Source organism: Loxodonta africana, chromosome 3 (genome assembly GCF_030014295.1).
Source record: "Loxodonta africana isolate mLoxAfr1 chromosome 3, mLoxAfr1.hap2, whole genome shotgun sequence".
NCBI classification, from domain to species: domain Eukaryota; kingdom Metazoa; phylum Chordata; class Mammalia; order Proboscidea; family Elephantidae; genus Loxodonta; species Loxodonta africana.
Window position 1 is genome coordinate 204,808,443 of NC_087344.1, and position 26,120 is coordinate 204,834,562.

A 26,120-nucleotide genomic window follows, 5' to 3' on the forward strand; every position below is an offset into this window, starting at 1 on the left:
GTGTGAACCGGTTCACCAGGTCCGTCCTCCTGGGGGCGGATGGTGCAACCTGTGTACATCTCAGGCTGGCCAAGGGGCAACTGTTGGGGAGGTGGCTGGAGCTTGGAGAGGTGGGCACAGAATAAGCAGATAAGTACAGCCTTACTTGTGCTCACTTACTAATCTGTAGTGAACAGTTTCACATGGTTTCCACCATATCAAACTGTTAATTGTGGAACTGTTCACTATAGACTAGTAAGCACAAGTAAGGCTGTGCTTACCTTGCTTACTGAGTAATCCATCCCAGTCCCACCCATAAAAAAACCCACTGCCGTTGAGTTGATTCCGACTCATAACGGCCCTATAGCTTGTAAATTTGAAAAGAGGCTTTGATTCTGGAGGAAGGTGCTGTGGGGCTGGGAGAGAGAGATGGCAGCTATACCTAGAAACAGAATCTCTAAAGTGAAGAAAAACATGAAATTGTTCACTACAGGTGATCTGGTAAGCAAGGTAAGCACTGTGTTTACCTTGCCTACTGGATAATCCGCCCCTGGGTGGGCAAGGGTGCTACTGCACCCTTGTGATGCAGAATGGAGCCGAGAGGGAAGGGAGAGAAGAGGAAGGGGGAGGATGCAATGGGGGCCTCTGTCCTCTTGCCCCAGGCCCACCCATGTTAGAGTGAGGCTGGTGGGAGGGTGTGTGCTGGGTCTGAGGAGCTGTCCCGTCCCTGCCCGGACTGAGTACCACCCCCACCCAATTCCTACCTGTTTCCCTCCCACCTCAGGGTCACGGCCGCGCCTCTTGTCCAAAACATCGTACTCCTCTCTTCTTCCTAAATTGAGTTCCTAAAACAGACGAAAAATGTCAGAGACAGCAGGGTAGGTTCCAGCAGAGAAGGGGAACCTCAGGAGGATAGGGCCAGCTGGACTCAGAGTTTGTTTCCCACAGGGTGGTGTCTCAGTACAAAAATGAGCAGGGACTCTGTGTGTGTGTGTGTGTGTGTGTGTGTGTGGTATATATGTGAGTGAGTGTGTGTGCGCGTGGTATGTGAACTGGTGCCACTGGTTGTCTCAAAAACCATGTGTTACTATGGTGTGAATGGGATCCCCATAAGGTCACAAAGTGCTAATGACCTACTGAGGTAAGTCATAACAAATAGAGAAACTGAGGCTCAGAGAGGGTAATCAATTTGACCAAAGCCCTGCTGCACAGGGAGTGTGAAACAGCTCCCCACCCCCACCCCCCGCCCCGGGGAAATTCTAATACATTCATTGTCACCCTCCTCTAAAAACCAAAAAGCCAAACCTGTGCCCATCCAGCTTGTTCTGACTCCTAGCGGCCCCATGTGTTACAGAGTAGAGCTGAGCTCCCTAGGGGGCTTTCTTGGATGTACTCTTAACGGGAGCAGATCGCCATGCCTTTCATTCGCGGCACTGCTGGGGGGGTTGAACCTAACCTTTCCGTTAGCTGATGCAAACAGCTTCACCACCGAGGACCTCACCCTCCTCCAGCCTTTGCAGATTGCTGATTCGCTGGGTGCTCACTAGCAGGGCCAGGTACTAAAGTGCTTTTCATGCGGCAAATCATTTAATCGTCACAGCAACCCCATGAGGCAGGTACAATTACCATCCCATTTTACGGGTTATAATCTTGCTGGGGCACAGAGCTGATAGCTGCTGAGCCCGACCCCAAACCTAGCCTGTGATCCGCGTTTTCCCCTGCGTCCCCACAGGGCACTTTCTCTCCGCGTGCTCTGTGGAGCAGCTGACTTACATTGTAGAGCTGGTTGGGGCCGGACTGGTACACGGGCATGTCTGCGCTCCTGCCGAACTGGAAAAGAGGAGCCAATACGGTCACGCCCCATGCGCAGCCAGCAAGGCCTCCAGGGCCAGGGACAGCCCAAGGAAAAGCCTCACCCCAGCCCTTGACAACAAAGCAGTTCGTCCTGGTCCTGGTCCCAGACGGGCGAGCGGCGTGGCAGCCCGTCTCCCCTCTCAGTGGCCGGAGCATCCACGACCTTGGAGCTTCCCCAACCCTGGCCCGGGGACCCGCTGGGGTGAATGTGCCCCGGAGGGCGCGCTTGCACATGCGCACAAGTGCTGGGTTCCCGGTCCTCCGGAATGCTGAGGACAATCCCGAGTGGGCCGTGGCTGCACAAGGTCCTGCCTCCTGTCTTGAGCACTAGGACAGGGTGCTTCCAGCCCTCCATCTCTGGCCGGAGGCACCGGAGCAGCCAAGGGAAGCCTGACGCTGGCCCAAAGTACACGGGGAGCCTCACCTTTCTCCAGTTCCAGCCGCCTCAGCGGAGAGAAGCTCCAAGGCCTTACACATTCAGAGCAGTGGAAAGAACTTAGCATCTAGGGCACTGTTTTCAAACTTTAAAGACAAGGATCTTTCTTTTTCAGATGAAATCTTGAAGTGATGACAGGGAGCTGGAGCTTCCCCTTTCTCTGAGACCTTCCACCCTTTGCCCACCTCACCCAGCTGCTCCGGGAAAGGCAGGGTCTGCAGAACACCAGTTAAAAACTCATGCTCTGGGTCAACCCTCCCATTTGCAGATGAGGAAACTGACAGAAAGGTTGACGAGGCCTTGATGAGCAGCTGGGCAGCAGGTCCTGGGAAGAGATCTTCGATCCACTATGTCCCATCCTCCTTTGCCTGAAGTGGAAGCCCCCCACTCCCACCCCCCATGACCACCCACAGCACCCTGCCCTGGGACATTCTGACTGCACAAGGCATCAGCACCAAGCTCTCCTTCCCACCCTATTGGGCTCAGCTAGCACTGTCCCCCCAACCCCCCAGCCACCCCCTGTGCATACCAGATGTCCCCAGCTCTGCCCATGGACACCGAGCTCTGGGCACTAACTGAGCTTGAGCCGACCTTCCACTAAGTTGGGGGACCCACACACTCTCCCCTGGCCCCCAGTGATACCCACCTTTGCTCGTAGGAACAGGGCGGTGACAATGACGCCGTAGAGGAAGAGGATCCCATCCAGCAAGTAGCAGAGCTTGGGGTCCAGCAGGCCGAAGCTCTGTGCCTCTGTGCAGAGAGGCAAGACTGGTCAGCCAGGCCCAGAGTGGCAGAAACCGTCCTCGCCACTCCAGGTGGCCTTGTTACCATTTGTGGCCAAGGGGGCTGGATCCAGCTCTTTGCCCCTCTGGCTTTGACCAGCTCCTAGAAAAACCCAGCCTGCTGCAACAGCACACCTGGCAGGCACCTGGTGGGGCCACGGAGCTTGGCAAGGTGGGAGGAGGGTAGAAACCAGGCCTTCCTGAGGAACCTCTGTGGAAGGTGAAGCTGCCAGCAAAGCAGGCGCTCCGTGTCCACCTGGGCAGAGCCTCAGGGCCCAGCTGTGTGTGAGGCCCCAATGCAAGATGCCCACATCTGGATGAATGGTCCCAGTCAGTTACAGCATGTGACTCCTGGGGCGTTTCTGGAGAGCGAGAGTGAGCCCCACCAGGGCGGGACTGTGCGTGGGGGTGGGGGCTGGCAAGGACGGCCTCACAGATTTGATGGTCGACTGAGCGGATTTCCATCTCTATCATGACAGTGAGATTAACTCACCCTCCCTGGCTCCTCTGCTCTCAGTGCCTGGTGCTGGGCCTCCCCCCTAGACCCCGAGGCCTCATGGGCAACAGAGGGACCTGTGGTGACCCCCCTCCTCTGCTGGGCCAGACATCTCCCTGACCATCACTCCTAGCCCCGTCGCAGTGCTGTAGATGGCTTTGGTATGGCCTTTGTAGCCATGGTCTTGTAACTCCCACCCAAGTGATTGGGCGAGACTGTGTGATAGGGTGATCGTGGCCCATCAAGGAGGCTGGTTTCTGCGCTGAGAGGCTCCTGGAACCAGGAGACAGAGAACTATAACACTAAAGGCAGTAACAAGGGGCAGCAGAGACCTGGCAGCAGGAGATGGAGCAGTGAGCTTCCCGGCCCACAGAGAGAGAAAGCTGAGTGCGTTTGGGCAGAGGCTGAGGGCCATGGAGAGGTGTGCCTGAAAGCATGGCTGGGAAGAGGCTGTCCTGATGGAAGAACTGTATCTTGAGTATTCCTGAGCCTGAATTGTAACCTGTTACTTCCCTAATAAGCCTCATAATTGTGAGTATGCTCTGTGAGTTCTGTGTGACCACTGCAATGATTATTAAATCCAGCAGAGAAGCAGAGAGTGCCATGGGAGGGATGGTTGGTGTCAGAATTAGTAAAGATGGCAGAGACAGGAGGCATGTCTGACTCCCACCTCATAGGAATCAGCCTTGGGCTGTTGATCTTGACTCTCCTTCCCCCTTATGAAGTTAGCGGGGATCAGATGCTGCCCCCATGTCGGTTTTACACCCATGGTCTCAGTGTCATCCATTCCCTACCTTGACCCTTCCTCACAGGCTTGCTCACCATTCCTGGGACACCTTGCTTCTCCAGGCTCTTTGCCGCTGTCTTTTGCACATGCCGTTCCCTCTTCCTGTTCCCGCCCTTTCTCTCCTGGGACCCTGCCATCCGGTAAAATCTGATGTCCTGCAAAATGCAGCTCAGAGGCCCCCTCTGTTTAACCATTCGTACCCCAGATTTCCAAGCATCATGGATTGACTTGTGTCCCCCAAAAATATCTGTCAAGTTAGGCTAGGCCCTGATTCCCAGTATTGTATGATTGTTTACCATTTTATCATCTGATTTGATTTTCCTATGTGTTGTAAATCCTATCACTATGATGTAATAAGATGGATTAGCGACACTTACATGGATGAGGTCTACAAGATTTGTGTCTTAAGCCGATATCTTGAGCTATAAAAGACAGAAGTGAGCAGAGAAACAGGGGGGCCTCATACCATCAAGAAAGCAGTGCCAGCGGCAGAGTGTGTGCTTTGGACCTGAGGTTCCTGCGCTGAGAAGCTCCCAGACCAAGGAAGACTGATGACAAGGGCCTTCCTCCAGAGCCGACAGAGAGAGAAGCCTTCCCCTGGAGCCGGCGCCCTGAATTCAGACTTCTAGCCTCCTGGACTGTGAGAGAGTAAATTTCTCTTTGTTAAAGCCATCCACTTGTGGCATTTCTGTTCTAGTAGCACTAGGTGACTAAGGCACCAAGGAACCCCTCATCCCTTCTGTTGTATTAACCTTTGTCAAGCTGTAGTTAAAACAGGGATCAGTCCCTGGAGAAGGACATCATGCTTGGCAGAGTACAGGGTCAGCGGAAAAGAGGAAGACCCTCAGCAAGGTGGATTGACACAGTGGCTGCAACCATGAGCGCAAACATAACAACGATTGTAAGGATGGCGCAGGACTGGGCAGTGTTTCGTTCTGTTGTGCATAGGGTTGCTATGGGTAGGAACCGACTCGACGGCACCTAACAACAGTTAATGCATATTTAGTTGGCACTGGGGTTGGGATACAATAGGGTTGAGGGAAGAGGTATATTAATTAAATGTTCGGTTTAAACAAAAGTTAGCATGTTTATTTGAAAGATCACTGCACTGTGAGAGAGGAGGTGCAGATTTTAGTCTTGACTGTACTTCCTAACAGGTAAGTGTGTAGCAACTCAATCTGTAAAACGGAGTGTAGTATCTATCTCACTCCACCCCTGCCTGTAGCCACAAGAGCGGCGGTCCGGGCTGGCTAGGTAGGACTCCGTCTTTCCCGAGGCCAGGGCTCCCTCTGGTGGCCGCGTGCAGATCTACGTCAGAGCAGTGGGAGTGCACAGCCTGACTGTGTTGTTCTTTACCCTCCCTCAGCTGCCTCTTGTGTTAAACGGGGTGAAAACTTTAATATTTCTTTAGCATTAAGTCTGTTGCAGACACTGCTTTCAATGTCATAACTTGTCAGATTCTCCCAACGGCACCCGAGGCACAGAGAACCCAGGTCTACCAAGAGGCACAGAGCGAGATGCAGACCCAGGGCTGAGCTCTGGCACTGTGTGCATCCATCTTCCTCCTCCCCTGGGTCCATCCCCTCCCAGCGCTTCCTCCAGAAGAAGATGTTGGCTGCCCCCACAAGCCATGGAAGCAGGCTATTCAGGGCTGTGCCCAGAGTCCGCATTCCTACCTCCACACCCGATTCACCACCCTCCCAGACCAAGGCAGCTGATCTCTTTACCAACTTCCTACAGCCCTTACTCAGAAACCATTGACGACCCAGCCACATGGAGGGAGGTCCAGGCTCCTTGTCAAGCCATGCATGACTGCCTTACTAGCCTGGCCTGTCTCCCATGGCACCTTCTGCCCACGCTGGCCCTCCTGAGGTCGCGACACTTGAGTCTTCCTTGGAGACGCCGGCATTTTCTACCTCCCTGCCTTCACTGGTTCCTCATCCTGGCCGGACATTGCCAGCTCCAGCCCCTCCACTCGACACCTGCGGAAATCAGAATTGTCTCCCGCCCACCTTAGCCCCTTGTGGCAGTGCGGTGCTATGACGTGGATGCAAGGGCTTGTCTCCCATTCAGCACTCCACAAACAGGACTTACGGGGACCACAAGACACCCCTCCATCTAGAGTGTATGCACTTGAGGGCAGCAGCTACATTGTCCTCATTTTTGCCGCTTCCTCCGCCCGCAGCATCACAGAACATGGGACAGGGTGGATGGTTGTCAGATAGCCTGGAATTTTCAGGGCTGAACTTCCTGGAGAAGGAAGATGCTGGACCCCAGCCCTGGGTTTGACTGACCTCTGGCCCCGAGGCAGCCTCTGGAAGCCCTCACTGACCAATGATGGGTGAAGACCGAAGGTCCCAGGAGACTGGCCAGCTCCTAGTGGAGGCCACCATGGCTGAAACAATTTTTCCTTCTAAGACCGGAGGGAAAGTGTCAGCTTCGATTTACGGAAGTATTTGAGATTCAGAAAAAGGACCAGGAGAAAATGGCTCAGTCTGTCCCATAAAATGAGAACAGAAGAATTACTGGACAGTAAATTTAGAGCAAATAAGAGGAAATATTTCTTTGTGCTGTGCAAAGTCAGCTCAGTGGGGCCTGGGAAATTGGGTGCCTCCAGAGGGATAAGTAGTAGGGATAGGGTATTTTTTTTTCTTCTTTCCTTTAAAAAGCAGCACAATTTTATGGCCAGTGACAAGTGTGCTGTGTGTGGTTTGGCAGAGGAGAGGGTATTAAACCCAACTCACTTCCCTGGGTAGGGACACTCCCTCCATTCAGTCCAGTGTGCCTGTGCTGGGCAGGTGGGCCAGCAGGGGGTGGTTGTAGCCCAGAAAGTTCCACATAGGGACTCTAATCAGTTATGTAATTGATTAAACATTTATTGGACATCTGCTCTGTGCCAGGGGCTGTCGCCATCGAAAGAGCCCTGGATTGGGTGTCAGTGGGCGGGAGTCCTCCCCCTGCCATTTACTAGCTGTGTGGTCTCAGACAAGCCACTTCCCCACTCTGGGCCTCAGTTTCTGCATCTGTGAAATCGGGGATAATCATATCTACCTTAAGGGCTGAGGTGAGGATCCAATGAGATACTGTGCTAGGTGCCGTTGCAATTTTTCTCATTTTTTCAGCTAGCGGCCTAGGGCTTAGCCATTTGTGCTGCTGGGGTTACTCGTACACCTGTTCCTACCTCTACCAAGGGGAACCTACAGCCTCTTCCTTGTTGTTGTTAGTTGTTAGTTGCCAACAATTTGGCTCTGACTCATGGTGACCCCATGTACAACAGACAAAAATGTTCCCCCATCCCATGCCACCTTTATGATCACTGGTATGCTCAGGTCCATTGTGCCTTCCAACCTAGGGGGCTCATCTTTCAGTATACTATGTTGGACGGTGCTCTGTTCTGATTCATAGGGTTTTCATGGCTAATTTTCAGAAGCAGTTTGCCAGGCCTTTCTTCCTAGTCTATCTTAGCCTGGACTCCTCATTGAAACCTATTCACTATGGGTGACCCTGCTGGTATTTGAAATACCAGTGGCATAGCTTCCAGCATCATAGCAACATGCAAGCCCCCACAGAATACCAGACTGACAGATTGGTGGAGGAGCTGCTTCCTATCCATTTGCCATGGAGTCGATTCCAACTCCTGGGGAGCCCACGTGTTCAGAGTAGAGCTGTGCTCGATAGGGTTTTCAGTGGCTGATTTTTGGCAGTAGTTCACCAGTTCTTCCAAGGTGCCTCTGGGCGGACTCGAGCTGCCAGCCTTTTGGTTAGCAGTCTTAGAAGTATTTAATACTGTTACATGATGGCTGCATTCCTGTGTAACTGGAGAGGTAGTCTTTATCTCCCACTTCCCAGATTCACAGCACCCAGGGGAACCCCAGCATTGGAATGGGAACTCAGAGACTGACTGAGGGCTCTTACAGGGACCCGTAGTCCCAGCTGCACATTACACTCAGCCCCATCCCCTCCCCCCCGAGCTCTGATTTAATGGCGTGAGGTGGGGTCCGGGTATGGGAGATTTCAGTGTGTGGCCAGACTGGGGGTTCAGCCCTGCAACATCACACGGATGCAGCCAGTGTTAAACAGAGCACGTTTGAGGGACGCTCAGCCTTCCAGAGACGTACAGCCATTCCGTCTAGCAAATGTAAACTCACAGAGAGGAAGAGAGAAATTAACAAAGGCTCAGTCCTTCTTAAACGCTGCAATTTTTGTGTATATTGCTAAACTTCTATAAGCCTCAGTTCCCTCATCTATAAAATGGGAATAACGATAGTACCTGTCTCATTAGGTGGTGGTGAAGGTTAAACAAGAGCATTCACGGGGCTGCAGGACCTGGCATAGACTTATTGCTGTTAGTTGCCGCTGTGCCGATTCTGACTCAGGGCGGCCCCGTGTGTCCGTGTGTGTGGAGTAAAGCTGCCCCGTAGGGCTTTCAAGGCTGTGACCTTTCAGAAGCAGATTGCCAGGCCTGTCTTCTGAGGCACTGGGGGAGTTTGAACTGCCAACCTGTCAGGTGGTGGTCGAGGGCTTAGTGCCTCACAACGTCAGCTAGGGTTGTTAGATGATTTTTATATTAAGCACATGCTTAAGCTGAAGCCGTCCCGCCTTGTAGCAGGACGCCCAGACCAGGCCATGTGAGGTGCCCAGAGATAAGTCACAGAGTACCTCCATCCATCAGTCCCTGCCTACAAAGGCATCTAAAAATGCTATCAGTCTTCAAAGGAGAAATCAGTCCGCAGGACTAACGGCCCGCATGAACCACAGCCTCCTCTAGCCTCAGACCAAAGAACTAGGTGATGCCCGGCTCGGACCAGGGACACAATGGAAGGTCCAGTTAGAATGGGAGAAAAATGCAGAACAAAATGCAAAATCATAAAAAAAGTTCAGACTTACTGGAGTGATAGAGACTGGAGAAACCCCTGAGACTATCGCCCTAAGACACCCTTTTAACCTGCAAGTGAAACTACTCCCGGAGGTCACCTTTTAACCAAATAATAGATTGGCCAATAAAACAAATGATAACACCCCTGAGGAATGTGTTCCTTAGAGCAGTCAACCATACGAGACCGAACGGGCACCGTTCACCCAAAAGCAAAGACAAGAAGGCAAGGAGGGGCAGGGAAACTGGGGGGATTGAAACGGGGAAGGCAGGGTGGAAATGGGGAGAGTGCCGACACATTGCAGGGATAGCAGCCGATGTCCCAGAACAATCCGTGTGTGAATGGGAAACTAATTTGCTGTGTAAAGTTTCACCCAAAACACAATTAAAAAAAAACAAACCCATTGCTGTCGAGTAGATTCCAACTCATAGTGATACTACAGGACAGAGTAGAACTGCTCCATAGAGTTTCCAAGGAGCACCTGATGGATTTAAATTAAAATGTTAAAAAAAAAAAAAATGTTATGAGTCTTATTAGTGAGAATGAGCTCTCTACACCCTTTTGTCATCTTTATAAAGGCCCTGAGTTCTGGAAGCTTCCTGCAACTGACCACTAACAGGAAGATTATGGAGCCTCAAAGGGCAACGTCATAGAGGCACTCGCCCTTACAGTACGTGGTCTCCATGTTTGCTCGGGTGAGATTCACGATGCAACAGCACATTTGAATTGTGTCATTTGTCCACCATCACTTAGGCAGACCATGAGCTTCTGAGAACAGGGAGTAGACCGTAACCAGCTTGTGGCCCAGCACGAGGACTTCTGTCCTGGTGCTATTGCCAGGCTCCGTGTGCGGCACCTCCCCAGGAGGGAGTAGGGGAACCACTGAGCTGCTGCCCAGAATGGTGGCAGAGAAGAACCTGGCCCCACCACAGCGAAGCTGCAAACAAACTGGTCGCATCCCTCTCCAGGGAACCCCCTCCTCTTCCAGCAAATTCCTTTCACCTTTCACCTCTCTCACATCCAACTAATGGGAAGCCTCGAAAACCCCGACTTATGCTTCCCAAATCACTTCCAGTGCCTGATGGAGTTTGTGAATCATGAGAACCCAGAAGGTAGACAGGGGGCTACTACAGGGTCCAACCCACAGATCCATAAACTGAGGCCATTGGAATGAAATGACTTCACCAAAGACAATTGCAGGTTAGTGGCAGAGTGGTACAGGATTCCTGCGTCTCCTGACTCCAGGTACTTTCCTTTCCCTTCTGCCCTGGGTGCACCTCAACTCTGGGTGCAGGACAGGGTTCTCCCCCACCTCTGAAGTCACACCTCGCTGCTGTGGCACCAACACTTAGTCACATTTTGGTTTCACTTGCTTATGTCCCCTCCCACTCTAGCACACCTCTAGGCCACAGAAAAGGGACAAGAACACAGGCCTTAGAGTCAGGAAGACTGCAAGGTTCAAGTTCTGAATCTGCTTCTGATTGGCTTTGTGTCTCGGGGCAGCCTTCTTAACCTCTCTGGGCTTCAGCTATTCCATCTGCAAAATGGGGTTGAAAAGACCAACCTCCCAGGATAGCTGTGCAGGTCAAACGTGGTAACAGGGTGTGGAGCAGTGCCCTGCGGAGAGGCACGTGCTGGGCCTGTGGTCTCTACCCACAACACAGGCTCTGTCGGTTCAGCAGCAGCAGTGGCCAGGCCCTTCCAGCTCTCACCCTTTGTGCCAGGATTGGGGTGGAATTTGGACAGGCTTCCCAGCTCAAGGTGGGGCAGCTACTTCTCAGAGGTGTTTGAAGATAAAGTCAGATAATGAATGTGCATAACATGCCTGGCACAAGTAGGCACTCAAGAGAGTGTGGATGTTCTGACAACTACTGGTTTCACAAGATGACAATGCCCTTAAGGGTTCCTGGTGGCACAATGGTTAAGCGCTCAGCTGCTCACCAAAACGTTGGCAGTTGGAACACACCCAGGGGATCTGCAGGAGAAAGACCTGGCAATCAGCTACCATAAAAAGCACAGCCTAGAAAACCCTATTGGGACCCTTCTACTTCAGCACATGGGGTCACTATGAGTTGGGATCGACTGTGCAGCACCGACCAACAACAATACACGTCACATGACAACTCACGAGACAGCTTCATGACCTTGCTGTTTTGTTACTTGGTTTAGTCCTTGTGACAGCTCTGTATAGCATGGGCACGATTACTACCAATTCTATTTTGCAGATGAAATTGAGGCTCAGGAAGGACATCCAACTTGCCCAAGCTCATTCAACTAGAAAGTTCCCAAATGCATCTGACTGCAAAGTCCCTTCCCTCCCTACTTTATCCCAGTGACTCTGGGGTTCCTCTTTCCCAGAGAGCTTCCCACTGTTTGCAAGAACTTCTTCTTTGACACCTGTAGGCGCTGCTTGAATACCTTGGGTGGCAGGGAATCTAAGTTTCAGAGTTTTGTTTTTCCTTTAATGACTTGTGCCTTCAGAAGCACAAAGGACACAGATCTTTGCTCTTCCATCGGGCAGCCTTTCAAGTCTCACCCGTGTCCGGCCAGCCTCCACCTTAATGGGAAACACTTTAGCATTCATTGCACGTAAGGACAAATACTTTGCCGGTAGGCAGACTGGGGTCCAAGTCCTGGTTCTGCTGTTTAACTATCTGTGGAACCATGGAATAACAGTACCTACCCCCAAGGATGTGGGATGTGTAAATGGGATCTTCTTGGTACCTGGTAAACCCTTAGTATACAAACGCTAAGGACACTGATACTAACCCTAATAGCCTAGGATCCGGGTGGGTTTGGCCAGCTTCCAAGCCCCCTGACTTTCCTTCCTTTGCACCTCAATCCTTGGGCCCAGGCCTACCCCTAGGCCCGGACACATCTGGTAATGTCACAGCAGGCTAAAAGTTGAGAAAACAGGAAGTCACATGTTCTCAGGAAGGCAATGGCAGCTTCGGGGGTGCCTTGCTGGGCACAGTGCTGGGTGTGATACCCAGCCCATTGGCCACAGGGCCATGGGCACCCAGACCTCCCCTGTGGAGGCTTGCCCCCTTTTGTTGCGTACACAATTTTCACTGCAGCAGGAAAGAGCTAGGCTAGACACACGAAATAACAGTTATAACCACTAGATGAAGATTTGTTCTGTGCCGGGAACCAAGTGTGAGGTTTCTTATTCAATCTTCTCAGTGACTGTAGTAGGTACTTTTCACTGACTTTAAAAACCTGTTGTGGTCAAGTTCATTCTGACTCATGGTGACCTAATGTGTGTCAGAGTAGAGCTGGACCCCACAGGGTTTTCAATGGCTGATTTTTTGGGAGTAGATTGCCAGGCCTTTCTTTCGAGGTACCTCTGCATGGATTTGAACCTCCAATCTTTCAGTTAGCAGCCAAGTGCTTTAACCGTTTGCAGCATCCAGGAACTTCGAGAGTCAGAATTGACTCGATGGCAACTTATTTTTTTAAAGTGACTTTTCAACTGGGGAAACTGAGACTCAGAGAAATTAATAACATGTGTGAGGTCTTGAGCCAGGGCTGAACCCAGGCCTGTCTGGATGCATAGCCCAGATTCTTCACCACCACCTGGCTGTCAAGGCTGGGGAGAGGGGTCCAGTCAGGCTTGGAGCCCTTTCTTCTCTGAGGATCCAACTGCAATAAACCAACCAAAACCAACTGCAATAGCAGGTGATATTCTGAGTCGATAGTTTTTCCTTTGAGGGGCAGGGGGACAAAAGTCCTAGGGATTCACAATGTGTGGCCAGGACCCACGCTGGCCAATGCCCATACAGGTTGACCCACCTGAGACACCCTGACCTCTTTGTCGGCAGAGCAAGTCTACATAATTTATTGGTACCATATAATTTATTGGCATTCACTAGAATTTGCCACACAACCCCCTCCTCAGGGTTGCATTTCAAACATTCGTGTCATTGTAAAGTTAATCATCTGATTGCAGCTACCTCCAGGTCACATATTCCGGTAGGCCAGGGATATAAGGGACAGGGGAAAAAGGGGCAGTTTGAAATTTTAGGGGTAGCAGGATTATGGACAAATGTTTTTTCTTGTATTTTTATTTCCATTAAAGTTGTTACGGTTTGGGGAAAAAATTTTTTTTTAATTCTCTGTAATAATTTTTCTTTTTATTTTCAAGTAGTACAACTCCTTATAAAAAACGCAGGATAAAATCAAACTCACTGATGATACTACATTCAAACACAGCCACTATCAACATGACGGCAGATTGCCTTCCATGGTGTTTGTTATTTATAAGTTGTAATCATTCTTTATCAAAAATGATGCAGAGAATTAAGAACACCAAGGTCACACGATAACTATGAGCCCAGAAAGGGCCACATGAACTAGAGACTTACATCATCCTGCAACTAGAAGAACTAGTTGGTGCCCGGCCACAACCGATGACTGCCCTGACAGGGAGCACAACAGAGAACCCCTGAGGGAGCAGGAGAACAGTGGGATGCAGACCCCAAATTCTCACAAAAAGACCAGACTTAACGGTCTGAATGAGACTAGAGGAATCCCGGCGGTCATGGTCCCCAAACCTTCCGTTGGCCCAGGACAGGAACCATTCCCGAAGACAACTCATCAGACATGGATTGGACTGGACAATGGGTTGGAGAGAGATGCTGATGAAGAGTGAGCTACTTGTATCAGGTGGACACTTGAGACTGTGTTGGCATCTCCTGTCTGGAGGGGACATGGGAGGGTAGGGGGGTTAGAAACTGGCAAAACGGTCACGAAAGGAGAGACTGGAGGAAGGGAGTGGGCTGACTCATTAGGGGGAGAGTAAGTGGGAGTATGTAGTAAGGTGTATATAGGCTTATGTGTGACAGACTGACTTGACCTGTAAACTTTCACTTAAAGCACAATAAAAATTATTTAAAAAAAAACGATGCAGCCTTTTTTGTCAGTTAATATATCATAATTTCACAGTCTTCCTGGATATGCTTTGTAACGGTTGCATCGTGACCCTTCACTATTTATGGCACCATTCTCCTACTGACGAACATTTAAACGGTTTCCAATTTTTCACCACTGTAAATAATTCCATGGTGAACAGTTTCAGTCCTAAAGCTTTTTCTAAGTTTAAACCAGCTGCCATCGAGTCGACTCTGACTCACGGCAACCCCATGTGTGCCAGAACAGAGCCGGTTTCCACAGGATTTTCAGAAGTAGATTGCCAAGTGTTTCTTCCAAGGTCTCCGGTAGCCTCGAAACGCTCCTCCTTTTGGTGAGCAGCCAAGCTTGCTAACCAATCGTTTGCACCATCCGGGGACTCGATAAACAATACTTTCAAAAATGAAAGCTAACACAAATAGCCCAAGAGAAAAAAGCAGCAAAAGATATAAATAGGCAATCCTTAGAGGAGCAAAAAGAAGTTGCTTATAAATATAGAACAAGACACTCAATCTCCTGACTGGCCAGGAAAAGGCAAGCACAAAATGACAACAAAATCCCACATTCCACGCGTGGTCAGAGGAGGCCTCAGCCATGGAGATGTGGAGAAGAGTGCACCTGGGTTGGGGGAAACAGCATGTGCAAAGGCCCTGAGGCAGACTCAGGCCTAGTGTCTGAACAGCAAGGCGGTGACTGTGGCCAGGCTGGCGTGAATGAGGGGACATGCTAAGAGAGGGCTAGGGGTTGACAAGGGAGGCAGGCATTGAGGACAACTTCTTGGGCCAGTGGCTTTTACTCTGAAAGACATCGGGAGCAATTGCAGAGTTTTCTCTTTTTTTGTTAGTTAAGTACGTATTATTTTTGTAATTTGAAAAAATTAAAGCCAAGCGGAATAACTGTGGTTCATCATTCCTTGTGTGCTGTGCTGGCTGGAGAGGCCCCCAGTTAGCCGTGTGACAGGGCCTAAAATCCAGCCATGCTGTCAGGGTGCCGGCCTGCTCCCAAGAGGCCCTCCATTGTCTGCCTGTGTCCACCAGAACGTGGCCCTCCTCGTCCTTCCTGCCCTCACCCCATAAACCAAGCTGTGGTTTCCACCCAGAAAGTAAGCCTATTTCTACTGAAGGGTCTGCAGATTCATTCATCCTTTTAAAAGCTCTTTCATCCCTCATTAACACAGATTGACCATCAAGCCTCAGTTTCCTTTTCCAAAACCAGCCACTGTAACTCCTAACTTCTGGGTTATTGTGAAGAGGGGCATATCACGGGTAAGCACCTTTGAAGAATGCCTGACACATAGTAGGGCCTCAAAACACAGTGGTGGCTACTGTTATTAAGAGAAAGTGCCAGATACTGCACAAGGCAATGAGGGCAGAGGTGAAGGACCTCACAGCTGAGCAAGGAGGTAGGCCAGTGTGCCGTGACAAAGTACTACCAACTGCATGGCTCAAAACATTGTCTCAGAGTCCTGGAGGTCGGAAGTCAGAAATCAAAGTGTTGCCAGGGCCACGCTCTCTGCAGGCTCTAGGGGAAGATCTCCCTTGCCTCTTCCCAGTTCCTGGTGGTTCCTGGCAATCCTTGACTTTTAGATGCATCATTTCAATCTCCACTTGTTTTCCCACGGCTGTCTTTCCTCTGTGTCTGTGTTTCTTCTCCTCAGCTGCCCCTGGCTGACTCCAGGGACAGAGGCTGTAACAGTGACGGTCAGACCAAAAGTGTGCTCCGTACTTTCAGTTTAGAACACTCTTTGGTATTCCTGATGTCGTTTGATCCTCACAACAATTGAGTGAGGTAAGCTGCTGTTGCTGTTAGGTACTTCCAGTCGATTCTGACTATAGCAACCCCATGTACAACCAAAGGAAGCACCGCCCGGTCCTGCGCCACCCTCACAATTGTTGTCATGCTTGAGCCCATCATTGCAGCCACTGTGCCAATCAACCTCATTGAGGGTCTTCCTCTCTTTTGCTGACCTTCTACTTTACCAAGCATGATGTCCATCCCCAGGGACTGGTCCCTCCTGATAACATGTCCAAAGTACATGAGCTGAAGTTCTGGCTGTACCTTTTCCAAGACAGATTTGTTGGATTTGTACCTTCTCCTGGCAGTCCATGGAATATTCAACATTCTTCGAGAGCACCATAATTCAAAGGTGTCAATTCTTCTTTGGTCTTCTTTACTCATAGTCCAGCTTGCACTACTCGTCATGGCCTGGCTGAGGCACACCTTAGTCTTCAAAGTGACATCTTTGCTTTTAAATACTTTCAAGAGGTCTTTTGTTGCAGATGTGACCAATGCAGTATGTTGCTTGAGTTTTGCCTTCTGCTTCTACGGGCGATGGTTGTGGATCCAAGTAAAATAAAATCCTTGACAACTTCAATCTTTTCTCCGTTTATCACGATGTTGCTCATTGGTCCAGTTGTGAGGATTTTTGTTTTCTTTATGTTCAGGCGTAATCCATACTGAAGGCTGTGGTCTTTGATCTTCATCAGTAAGTGCTTCAAGTCCTCTTCGCTTTCAGCAATCAAGGTTGTGACGTCTGCATATGGCTGGTTGTTAATAGTCTTCCTCCAATCCCGATGCCCTGTTCTTCTTCATATAGTCCAGCTTCTTGGATTATTTGCTCAGCATACAGATTGAATAGGTATGGTGAAAGGATACAACCCTGACACACACCTTTCCTGACTTTAAACTAATCAGTATCCCCTTGTTCTGTTCGAACGACTTCCTCTTGGTTTATGTACAGGTTCCTCATGAGCACGATTAAGTGTTCTGGAATTCCCATTCTTCGCAATGTTATCCATAGTTTGTTATGATCCACACAGTTGAATGCCTTTGCATAGTCAATAAAACACAGGTAAACATCCTTCTGGTATTCTCTGCTTTCAGCCAGGATCCATCTGACATCAGCAATGATATCCCTGGTTCCACGTCCTCTTCTGAAACCGGCCTGAATTTCTGGCAGTTCCCTGTTGATGTACTGCTGCAACTGCTTTTGAATGATCTTCAGCAAAATTTTCCTTGCGTGTGATAGTAATGATATTGTTCTATAATTTCCACATTCGGTTGGATCACCTTTCTTTGTAATGGGCACAAATGTGGATCTCTTCCAGTCAGCTGGCCAGTTAGCTGTCTTCTAAATTTCTTGGCACAAACAAGTGAGCACCTCCAGTGCTGCATCCGTTTGTTGAAACATCTCGATTGGTATTCTGTTAGTTCCTGGGGCCTTTCTTTTTGCCAATGCCTTCGGTGCAGCTTGGACTTCTTCCAGGGTAAGCTGGGCAGACCTTATTTGCTCCACTTTACAGATAATGAAACTGAAGGCCAGAGAAGTAAAGTGACCTTCTTAAGTCACAGGGCACATATGTGTCAGAGCCTGGATGAGAAGCCAGGTCTTGCCAGGCCCTTGTTCTTCCTAACACAGCACCCACCCTCACATGGTGCTCTTGAACCCTTAGCACCATTTAAAAGAAAGCCACTCTAGATCAAACCCCTTTATGTCAAAATTCCAGGCAGGATTTTGCTGTTTTTCTCAAAATCTTAAATGCACATTCTTTGTGATCCTGCAATTTCTTCACTAGAAACTTATTTTTTGGATACATTTGTATAAGTATGGAGAGGTATATGTACAAGGATGTCTATTGCATCATTATCCGTGTGAGCAAGAAAAAAACCAAAAACAACATAAGTGTCCATCAACTGGGAACCTGAGAAATAAATTTTGGTATATCCCTTTGTGACAGTCAAAAAAACCAAAAGCAGAACAGACAATTCTGTGTGTACTGTTACAGAAAGATCTCCAAGATAATTAGGTGAACGAAGAAAGCTGTAGAATAATATGTAAAGTATTTGTGTGTATAAAAATACATTATGTAGGCTATGTACGTTTGCTTGTATATATATAAAATACATGTCAAGTACTACACAAAAAACTGTCACCCGGGGTTACCTCTGAGGAGGAGAGAGGGAGGGGTGGGAGAATTTTACTTACTTTCCACTTTGCAGCTTTTTGTACTCTTTGAAACTCTAATCATGAAAATATATTACTTTTATAATACTAAACAACCAAAACAAAATGAATGAGGTGAGTTCTTAAATCAAAGGAGGTATGTATGGCAGAGATCTCAGCAAGGAAGACAAGCAGAGGGGCCAGGACTTGTCCATTTAGCAAAGGACCTTGAACTTGGTTGTGGCTCAGGAGATCTCTGCTGATGACTTGCCAGGTTTGGCAATAGCTCAGAATTTTCACTGCAGTTGTATTTCAGAAACAGGATTAAGCTTATATACAAACACAAAAACAAGTACTGCTGGCAAAGAGCATGGCCATCATTGGTGTTATTATGGTTACCCAGTGCTGCGGAAAGGAGATATTTTCACTAGCACCCTCCCCCCCATCCCCAACTTGAACACCTGCAGAACCAGGCAGGTGAAGGGAGATGAAAGTGGTCCAGATCCACTGAGTCACCCCAGCCAATCCCACTGCACGCTGGGAGCTGGGCTTCCCAGAGGCCATGCAGGGTTTTGGTCATCAGGAGCTGAGGCTGCTCGAGGAAACCAAGTGAGGCCCTGAGGCCAAAGAGGGGCATGGAGCACCATCCCTGCAGCCCTGATGGCCCCAAGCTGCTGAGGGGCACCTGCAGGGCTCCCTATACCCACAACGGAAGCCTGCATACCTGTCTGCTTGCCTGACCACCCTCAGTCGAGCCTGCTGAGGCAGGGGCAGTACCTCGTCCACTCCCTCTGTATTCCCCATGGTGGGCTTCTCCCCCTGCAGGGCCCAAGGGTGGGCCTGAGTGAGGCCTGGAGCAGCTTCCTACTGTACCAAGGTCCCCTGGAGCCCGGGAGAGGGAGTGCTATTTTTATATGAAAACAGACACAGATACCCTATAAGACGGAGGCAGCAGTTCACCTGGATTTGAAAGAGGCAAGCCTCAGCCTCCCAAGGCCCACCACTGTCCTTGGCGTCAAGGCCCTTCTGGGGGGAGGGGAGAAGCAGTGGCTGGCTCAGGCAGCTGGCTGCACAGCCAGGGGCTTCTAGGGCCACCCCCACTGCCTGACCCGAGGTCAGTCCCCTTCTGCCCACACTTGGTGGACTCAGATCCTGGGTGGTTCTCTTCAATCACACCGAAAGCCAAGGTGTGCGGGACCCTAGTTTCAGAGTGAGGAACACAGACCCGTGAAGGGCAGCCTCCCCACCGCCCACTCCCCGCCCGGGACAGGGAGGAAGCCCAGCAGCCCTCCCGCCCCGTGCAGCCCCAGGGTGGGCGCTGTCCCGCCGACTGGGGTGCGGTTACAGGAGCAGCCCCGCCCGTTAGCCGACAGCTGTCTCTCTCGCTCAAGGTTTCCTGTCGAGCGCTGCCATCCCGGGCCTGGGTTATCGTCCCTGATCTCCATCTGAACTGCTCACACACAGGCACCCGCCCCCACATGCGGTCCCTTTCCCCCAAACCGCGCCGCCCCCAGGCCTCTGCGCGGCGACTGAGAAGTCGCCCGGGGGTGGAAGCCCTCCAGAGGTGACGTGGGTCACCGCCAGGCTCTGGGTGCTTGGGGGCTGGGGGTCTGCTTCCCAGGTGTCGGGCGCGCTACTCAAGGCCCCTTCCTGAGAGTCGGGAGGGGGCCTGCCTGGGTTAGGGACAGTGGTGGGATCATGCCGGCTCTTCCCCAGCATGCACACTTCTGACACACACATGTCCCTCACATGCATGTCCTGCTGGCACACACATGCCCGCGGCTTCCATCCTTGAGATCAGGCTGCACCTGCCGGTCTGAAGGCCCAGGAGACATTGAGGCTCCTGCAGCGCCAAGGCTGGGCCTCCCCCGAAGCACCTCCCCTTCCTCAGAGCTGCAGGGAGGAAGCACAGGGGTCTCTCTGTTCTCACATAGGGGACTCCAAATGTCGTCAAAGCTGCCACTCTGAGAATCAGCAGCTGCTTCCACTTCAGAGCCCCTCAAGCATTTAGTTTCAGGGCTTTCCTGGGGCAAACGCCAGGAGCTGGGAGAGCCCCGAGTTTATTTCCCTCTAAGGGGGGATTTCTGGGCCGAGAGCCAGGAACACACCAGGAAGGAGTCTGCACTGTGTTCTCTCTCCAACCCACTGCAAGGGTGGAAGGCACTGGGGACAGGGGAGCAGCTTTTGGCTTTGCCAGGTTTTCTCTGACTGCACCTAGTCAGGTCGCCTGGCCAGGTATTGATGAAAACTACAGTTGCAGGGAATTTTGACATAGAAGAACAGAAGAGGTGGTTGAGCTAGTTCCTGGGTAAAGGGAGGGTTTTTATTCCTCTTGGCTTTGTTTGGCTTAGGGCAGAGTAAAAGTCTTCAGCTTTCAAAGTGTGTTCCGGGTCTGGTATCAGAACACCACTGAGGAACTTAGAGTCCCTGCAGGCAGGTGTAGTGCCACCCAGCAGAGGCCTATCAGGTATGGCAGGTATTGCAAGTGCCCTGGTGCCGCTTGAGCGGGGGAGGCACCAATGAGCAGTATCTATTGGCCTTTGAAGTTTCCATCACCAGCAGTGAGAGATCATTCAGCAATATAAAACTAATTGCCATAGGTGCTATTTTCATAGACAGATCTCTAGTGGGTCTGCATTTTAACAGCTCCCCTCCCCCTCCTAATTCTCATGTCCACTACAAGTGGTAGACCATTGCCTTTGTGTTGTGTGGGTCTGGAAGAGAATCTGAATGGATCCCTTCCTTGAGGGAAGGCAGCTCCTGTCCTCCCTATTGTAGACACAGAGCAGCCCCCAGGGACCACCGTCCACACACCCTATCTCCCAGAGAAACCGCACGTAAGCCATCAATTGCAACCCCCATGCTTTATCGTGTCCATGTATAACCTCACACGGACATCGCACCGGAGCTAACACATTGGCTTGAAGATGCACTTTGTTTAAAGTACACCAGTGAGAACAGTTCTAGGATTTACTTTTCTCTTGCTACCTTGCTTCATTCACACCCAGCCATTCATCCAATTAACATTTGCTGAGGACCAGCTTGGCAGGTGCTGTAACCTACCCTGGGACAGCCTCACCTACCTGTGTCTTAGAAGATTCTCCTCCAGGGCAAAGGCCATGGTTTCCAGTTCTTTTGTTTCTACCACTGTAGGAAGCCCAGGACTCAGTAATTACATAACTGCTTGAATGATTAAGAAATTGACTGACTGATTGATTACAGGTCATTAAGGCCATAAAATGAATAAACTTTTCTCCTTTACATTTCAAAGAACCTATGAGTAGGAAGAGGCCCCAGAAATTATTTTTAAGGAAACCTTGGCCAGTTCTTTCATCCAAAGTGTGTAACCTTAGGGAAGTTACTTCACCCCTGTGGTTTCTGCGCCTCCAAAATAAAACCAAAAACCAAACAGTTGCTGTCAAGCGTTTCCAACTCATGGTGACCCCATGTGTATCAAAGTAGAACTGTGCTCCATGGGGTTTTCAGGGCTGTGACCTTTCAGAGGTTTCTGTGGATGGACTCGAACCACCAACCTTTTGGTTAGCAGCTGAGCATGCATTAACCACCCAGGGATTTCTTCTACTCTATAAGGTGACCTAAAAGTCAGGAATCATGGACTAAATTGATTGATAAACAGAATGTTAGTTACATTTTCAAATAATAAATTCAATGTGTTTTTCTTCAACCTTCAAATGCATTTTCAGGTGAAATACCTTTAAGTTGAAAGAAATGGGTCCAACTGTTAATCTAAAAAAAGTACAAGAAATACATTAATTTCTCTGTGTTGTCAGGACTTTGGACTCAGTGTATTTTTTATACTTTTTTCAAATTAACAATTGAACTCATGACTTTAAATTTAGAGGTCTTTCCTGACTGGAGGTTGAAGAAAAACATAGTGGACTTATTACCTGAAAATGTAATGAACATTCTGTTTAAGAATAAGTTAACGGTAATCTTGTGGACTTTTCAGACACTGTAGTTCTAAGGACATTTTTTTCACCAGTTGCTTGGTAAGAGAGCTGTCCCTACCGTTAACAATGGGCCTGGAGCATTTTCTGTTCTTCTTTGACTCCTTAATCCCCAGCTGGGGACAGCATGCAGTAGGTGACGGCAGGGCTCGATGAAAGAAAAAAGGGTAAAGCCAGGTGGGGTTTCTCCTGCATCCTTGTCTCTGGGGCAGAGCCCGGAGTGATGGCCTATATTTTTAACCCTGTCTCCTTAATCCCTCTAAAAGTCAGACAAGAAGAAATAAGATGACCTTACATCTGATGTCAAAGAGACATATACGCAAGAGTCAGAAAAATCTGTGTGTGCAACAAAGCATGAGAGAAAGAACATGGTTGCTTCTAGCCTAGACCCAGCACTGACTAGGCCTGTGGCCTTGGTGAGTTACGTCTGAGCCCCTGAGTCTGGGGTCAGAGTCCCTGGGTGGAGCAAATGATTAACTTGCTTGGCAATAACTAAAAGACTGGAGGTCTACCCAGAGGCACCTCGGAAGAAAGGCCTTGTGACCCGCTCCTGAAAAATCAGCCACTGAAAACCTCATGGAGCAGAGTTCTACCCTGACATACATGAGGTTGCCGTGAGTGGGGTCTGACTCCGCAGTAACTGGTTTTATTTACTTACTTATGTTTGGTGTTTGAGTCTGGGCTCAGAGGTACCAGGGTCACAGGACAAGTGCATTTCCAAATCTCCTCCTTGAGCTTATTTGTGAGACAAGGTGGGGTAGATGGCAGCAGACTGAAGCTCGGGTCAGAGCTGAAAGTCTTCCCCAGGGGTGTGTTTGTGAGCCTGGCAACCCTCTGTGTGCCGAGCCCACGCCTTGAGAGCACTTGCCTGTGACGTACTTCGCATGGATCAAAGGTCCTACAAAGCTGCCACTGCCGCAGCCGCCACGCTGGGGACTGGAGGTGATAGTGGGTGAGAGCCAGCCTGCTGGGCTGCCATCAAATCACACATTCTCTCCTGTGGGAGCAGCTTCCAGATCCAGCTTGGGTGGGGCACCAAGGGAGCCTGGAGCATGTCACCTCCCCTCTGGCTCTCTCACCATCCCTCCCTATCATTTGGGTCCTCAGGAGTCTCACCAGGACCCCAGGGGTCTGTGAGATCTGCTCCCAGAGTGCATAGCAGAACCTGTGGGACCCATTTCTCTTTGATTCTACAACTAGATTTATATGTATAGATAGATAGAAACACAGATTGTCAGCATAGAAAAGAGACAGGAAGAAAACACAGCAACCTGCTAACAGTGGTTTCATCTCTGGTTTGTGAGATTACAGGTGATTGTAATTTTCTGTATGCCTTTCCCTACTTTCCAAGTTCGCAGTATATCATATAAGAGTGTATAAATTCTGATATTAGAGAAAAGAGTAAATGTGTATTGTTGGTGTCTGGTTGATCCTACCTCCTCTGCCTTTAAGGTTTATCTTCTTGGTTGGGCTTTTTGAATACCTAACTTACTCTGCCTTCCCCAGGCACGTGCCAGCAGGAGGTGGGGTGGTTGATGGGTTACTAGACTTAAGGGGTTGGCTCTGACCAGTTCACAGAGTACTAGAAGCCCCTGAGATGGAAGAACACTGAGAATGGCATAAATCACAGGGAAAAGAAGCCCTGATTGTGTAACAATTCAGCACTTGGCTAACTGAGAGGTTGCTGGTTTGAACCCACCCAGCCGCGCTTCAGGAGAAAGACTTGGTGACCTACTTCTGTAAAGATTACAGCCAAGAGAACCATATGGGACAATTTTCTCTGTCACATGGGGTTGTTATGAATCGGAATCGACTAAATGGCACCCAAGAAAAACAACAAATCACAGAGGCTTGGCAGGGCCACAAGCCAGTCAGCGTGGGCCCTTGTGGCACCCAGACCCCTCTCTCACCTGGCTCCCTGCTGTGAGCACACCTGCTCTCTCTTTCCCTCAGGGCTGACATTCTCCTTTCACATCACAGGAGGAGGACCAGGCTGGGGCTGGGGCTGCTCCAGGTCACAGGCCAGTGTCCCTGGAACCCATTTCAAAATGCAGCTCAGTGCTTGGGGCACCCGGGGGACCCTGTGATCACAGGAGGGTCCTGTGTGTGCCAGGTGATGAGTCGGCCGCACGGCTGGAACAGTGTGGCTTAGGGAGCAAATGCTAGCAGCCAGCAGGAATGCTGGCATCCTGGGTAGTCTGTGGGTGTCCTGAACACACAGGCGGCACAGCCCAGGTCCGGGTCCTGGGGCATCTGGTGTGCCAGTGGGGAGCACCTGTGGGAGGCAGACCTTACACAGTATACTCTGTCCCTCAGAAGTAAGCCTGTAAGCCAGGAAGGGCATGAAATATCTACCGCTGGGTAGGGGGGTAGGGGCAGACCCCTGCTAGGGGAGGCCTGACAGCGTCGTTCGAAGGACCTTGTCTCTGACCCATTTTCAGCGAGGAGGCACCTGGGCCCTTTCCCCCGACCTAGATTTCCTCTACAGTGTTAGAAGATGTGGCCAGACACCAAAGGGGGACCAGTGCTTCCCCAGCCCCTGCAAACGTCAGCCTCCCGCTGCAGTCCTTCAGGCCCCCACCTCAGCTCTGGTTACCCACCCCTCTAGCTGACACGTGCCTGCCCTCATGGTTCCCTCGGCGTTTCTCTCCCTCGGTCTCTCCTACCAGCACTATTTTCCATCAGTTTTTCCCCTACCCCTCCACCTCTCCTGTTTAACCACTTCCCAAGGTACCATCGTTGCCGGTGGCTGGGTAGCCTCTGGTGGCATGATGCCCGGCAGCCCTGGCTCTAAGGCTTGGGGACTGCTCCATTGGCTCCCTCTGGAGGATGCGCAGTCACGGGGCCATCGCGGGGACAACCCTTCCTGGTGTCCGGTGGCCAGCAGCGTCAGCTGCTCTTGCTGTTTAGCATAGAAGATCACACGGTCTATTCTGTTGCCGGACTTGTCCAGGGAATTACAGTCGAGTCTGCAACGTGACCGGTGACTTGGGGCCATGGAGCCGTTCCTAATGGTGCAGACAGCAAACTCATAACCCAGGCTGGCGTTTGCTGCGCTTTATATTAGCGCCCCAGGACACACCCAATTAGTAGCCCTGTTCCTGCCGCCCATCTGACTTCAAATACCCAAAGCCCTTCATATCTGGAGACAGACTCCTGAAAAGGTCGTCAAGGTAACACAGACACAGTTATTCACAAAAAAGAAAAGTCAGTTTGATGGAATCCCTCTGCTGGGGTATTTAAAATCTAGGTTTGTAAGGTGCATTTCCTTTCTCTCAGTCCTGGATTTCAGCCTCCAATTTAGTGGGGACTTGAACTAAATTGTGCCAATTTATTAGTTGAATGCCAAACGCAGCCATTAGTTTGGGAGCAAAATTAAACGTTTAAATAAAAAAAGAAAACCCCATAGAAACAACTGTTTGAATTTGATCTGTGTCTACATAAATTTATTTCTAAAAACTAATAAGGAGAATGTCAAGCTATTGCCTGAATTAAAATCAGTGTTTCATTTGGCTAAAGAATATTTCTTTTTCTGGGAGTGCTATGTCCTACCAAATTTATGCTGTAGAGTGGTGAAGAAGAAAAGAATTTTTTTTTTTAATGTTTTTATTTGCTGACTTAGGAACACAGAGCGCTGGAAATGGCCTTCTCATCTATTAAGTGAGACAACAGAACACCCCAGAAATCCTGACAGTGGCTAATAAGACACATGCCTTTAATAACAGCCTCAAAAAAAAAAAAAAAAAAACACACTGTAGTTGAACACATGGTGTGTTTCTGCATTGTTTTTCTCCAGACTGTGCCAGCTGTGGCCAGTAGCAATTGTATTTTCATTGGGTAATAAGAAAACTATTTTTAAGTTCCCTTCCTTTGAGAAGCTTAATTTATAAATGGAAATAATAAGTTTATAATTTCCCCAAACAGATTCCACTTTCCTTGAACCCATATCGCCCCAGGATTGCGAAGGGCCGCAACACGAAGCCAGTTTTTCTGCATTCCCAATTTGTGCTGTATTGAAGGCAGCGGGTTTATTCCCCAGCCTGTGTTTCTGACAGGCTTTTTGCAAACACTTAGCTCCAAAGACAGAGGTGGT

The 26,120-nt window shown here is 49.9% G+C and overlaps 1 protein-coding gene across 1 annotated transcript in view; it reads right to left on the minus strand.

The window, feature by feature from the left end:
• CD247 (CD247 molecule) overlaps window positions 1–26,120 on the minus strand; it is an 85,179-nt gene that overhangs the window by 5,035 nt on the left and 54,024 nt on the right. The window contains exons 2-4 of the mRNA XM_023554234.2: window positions 2,916–3,019; window positions 1,753–1,809; window positions 744–824 (exon numbers count right to left, since the gene is read on the minus strand). Coding sequence (XP_023410002.1) covers window positions 744–824; window positions 1,753–1,809; window positions 2,916–3,019 — 242 coding nt within the window. The remainder of the gene's footprint in view (window positions 1–743; window positions 825–1,752; window positions 1,810–2,915; window positions 3,020–26,120) is intronic.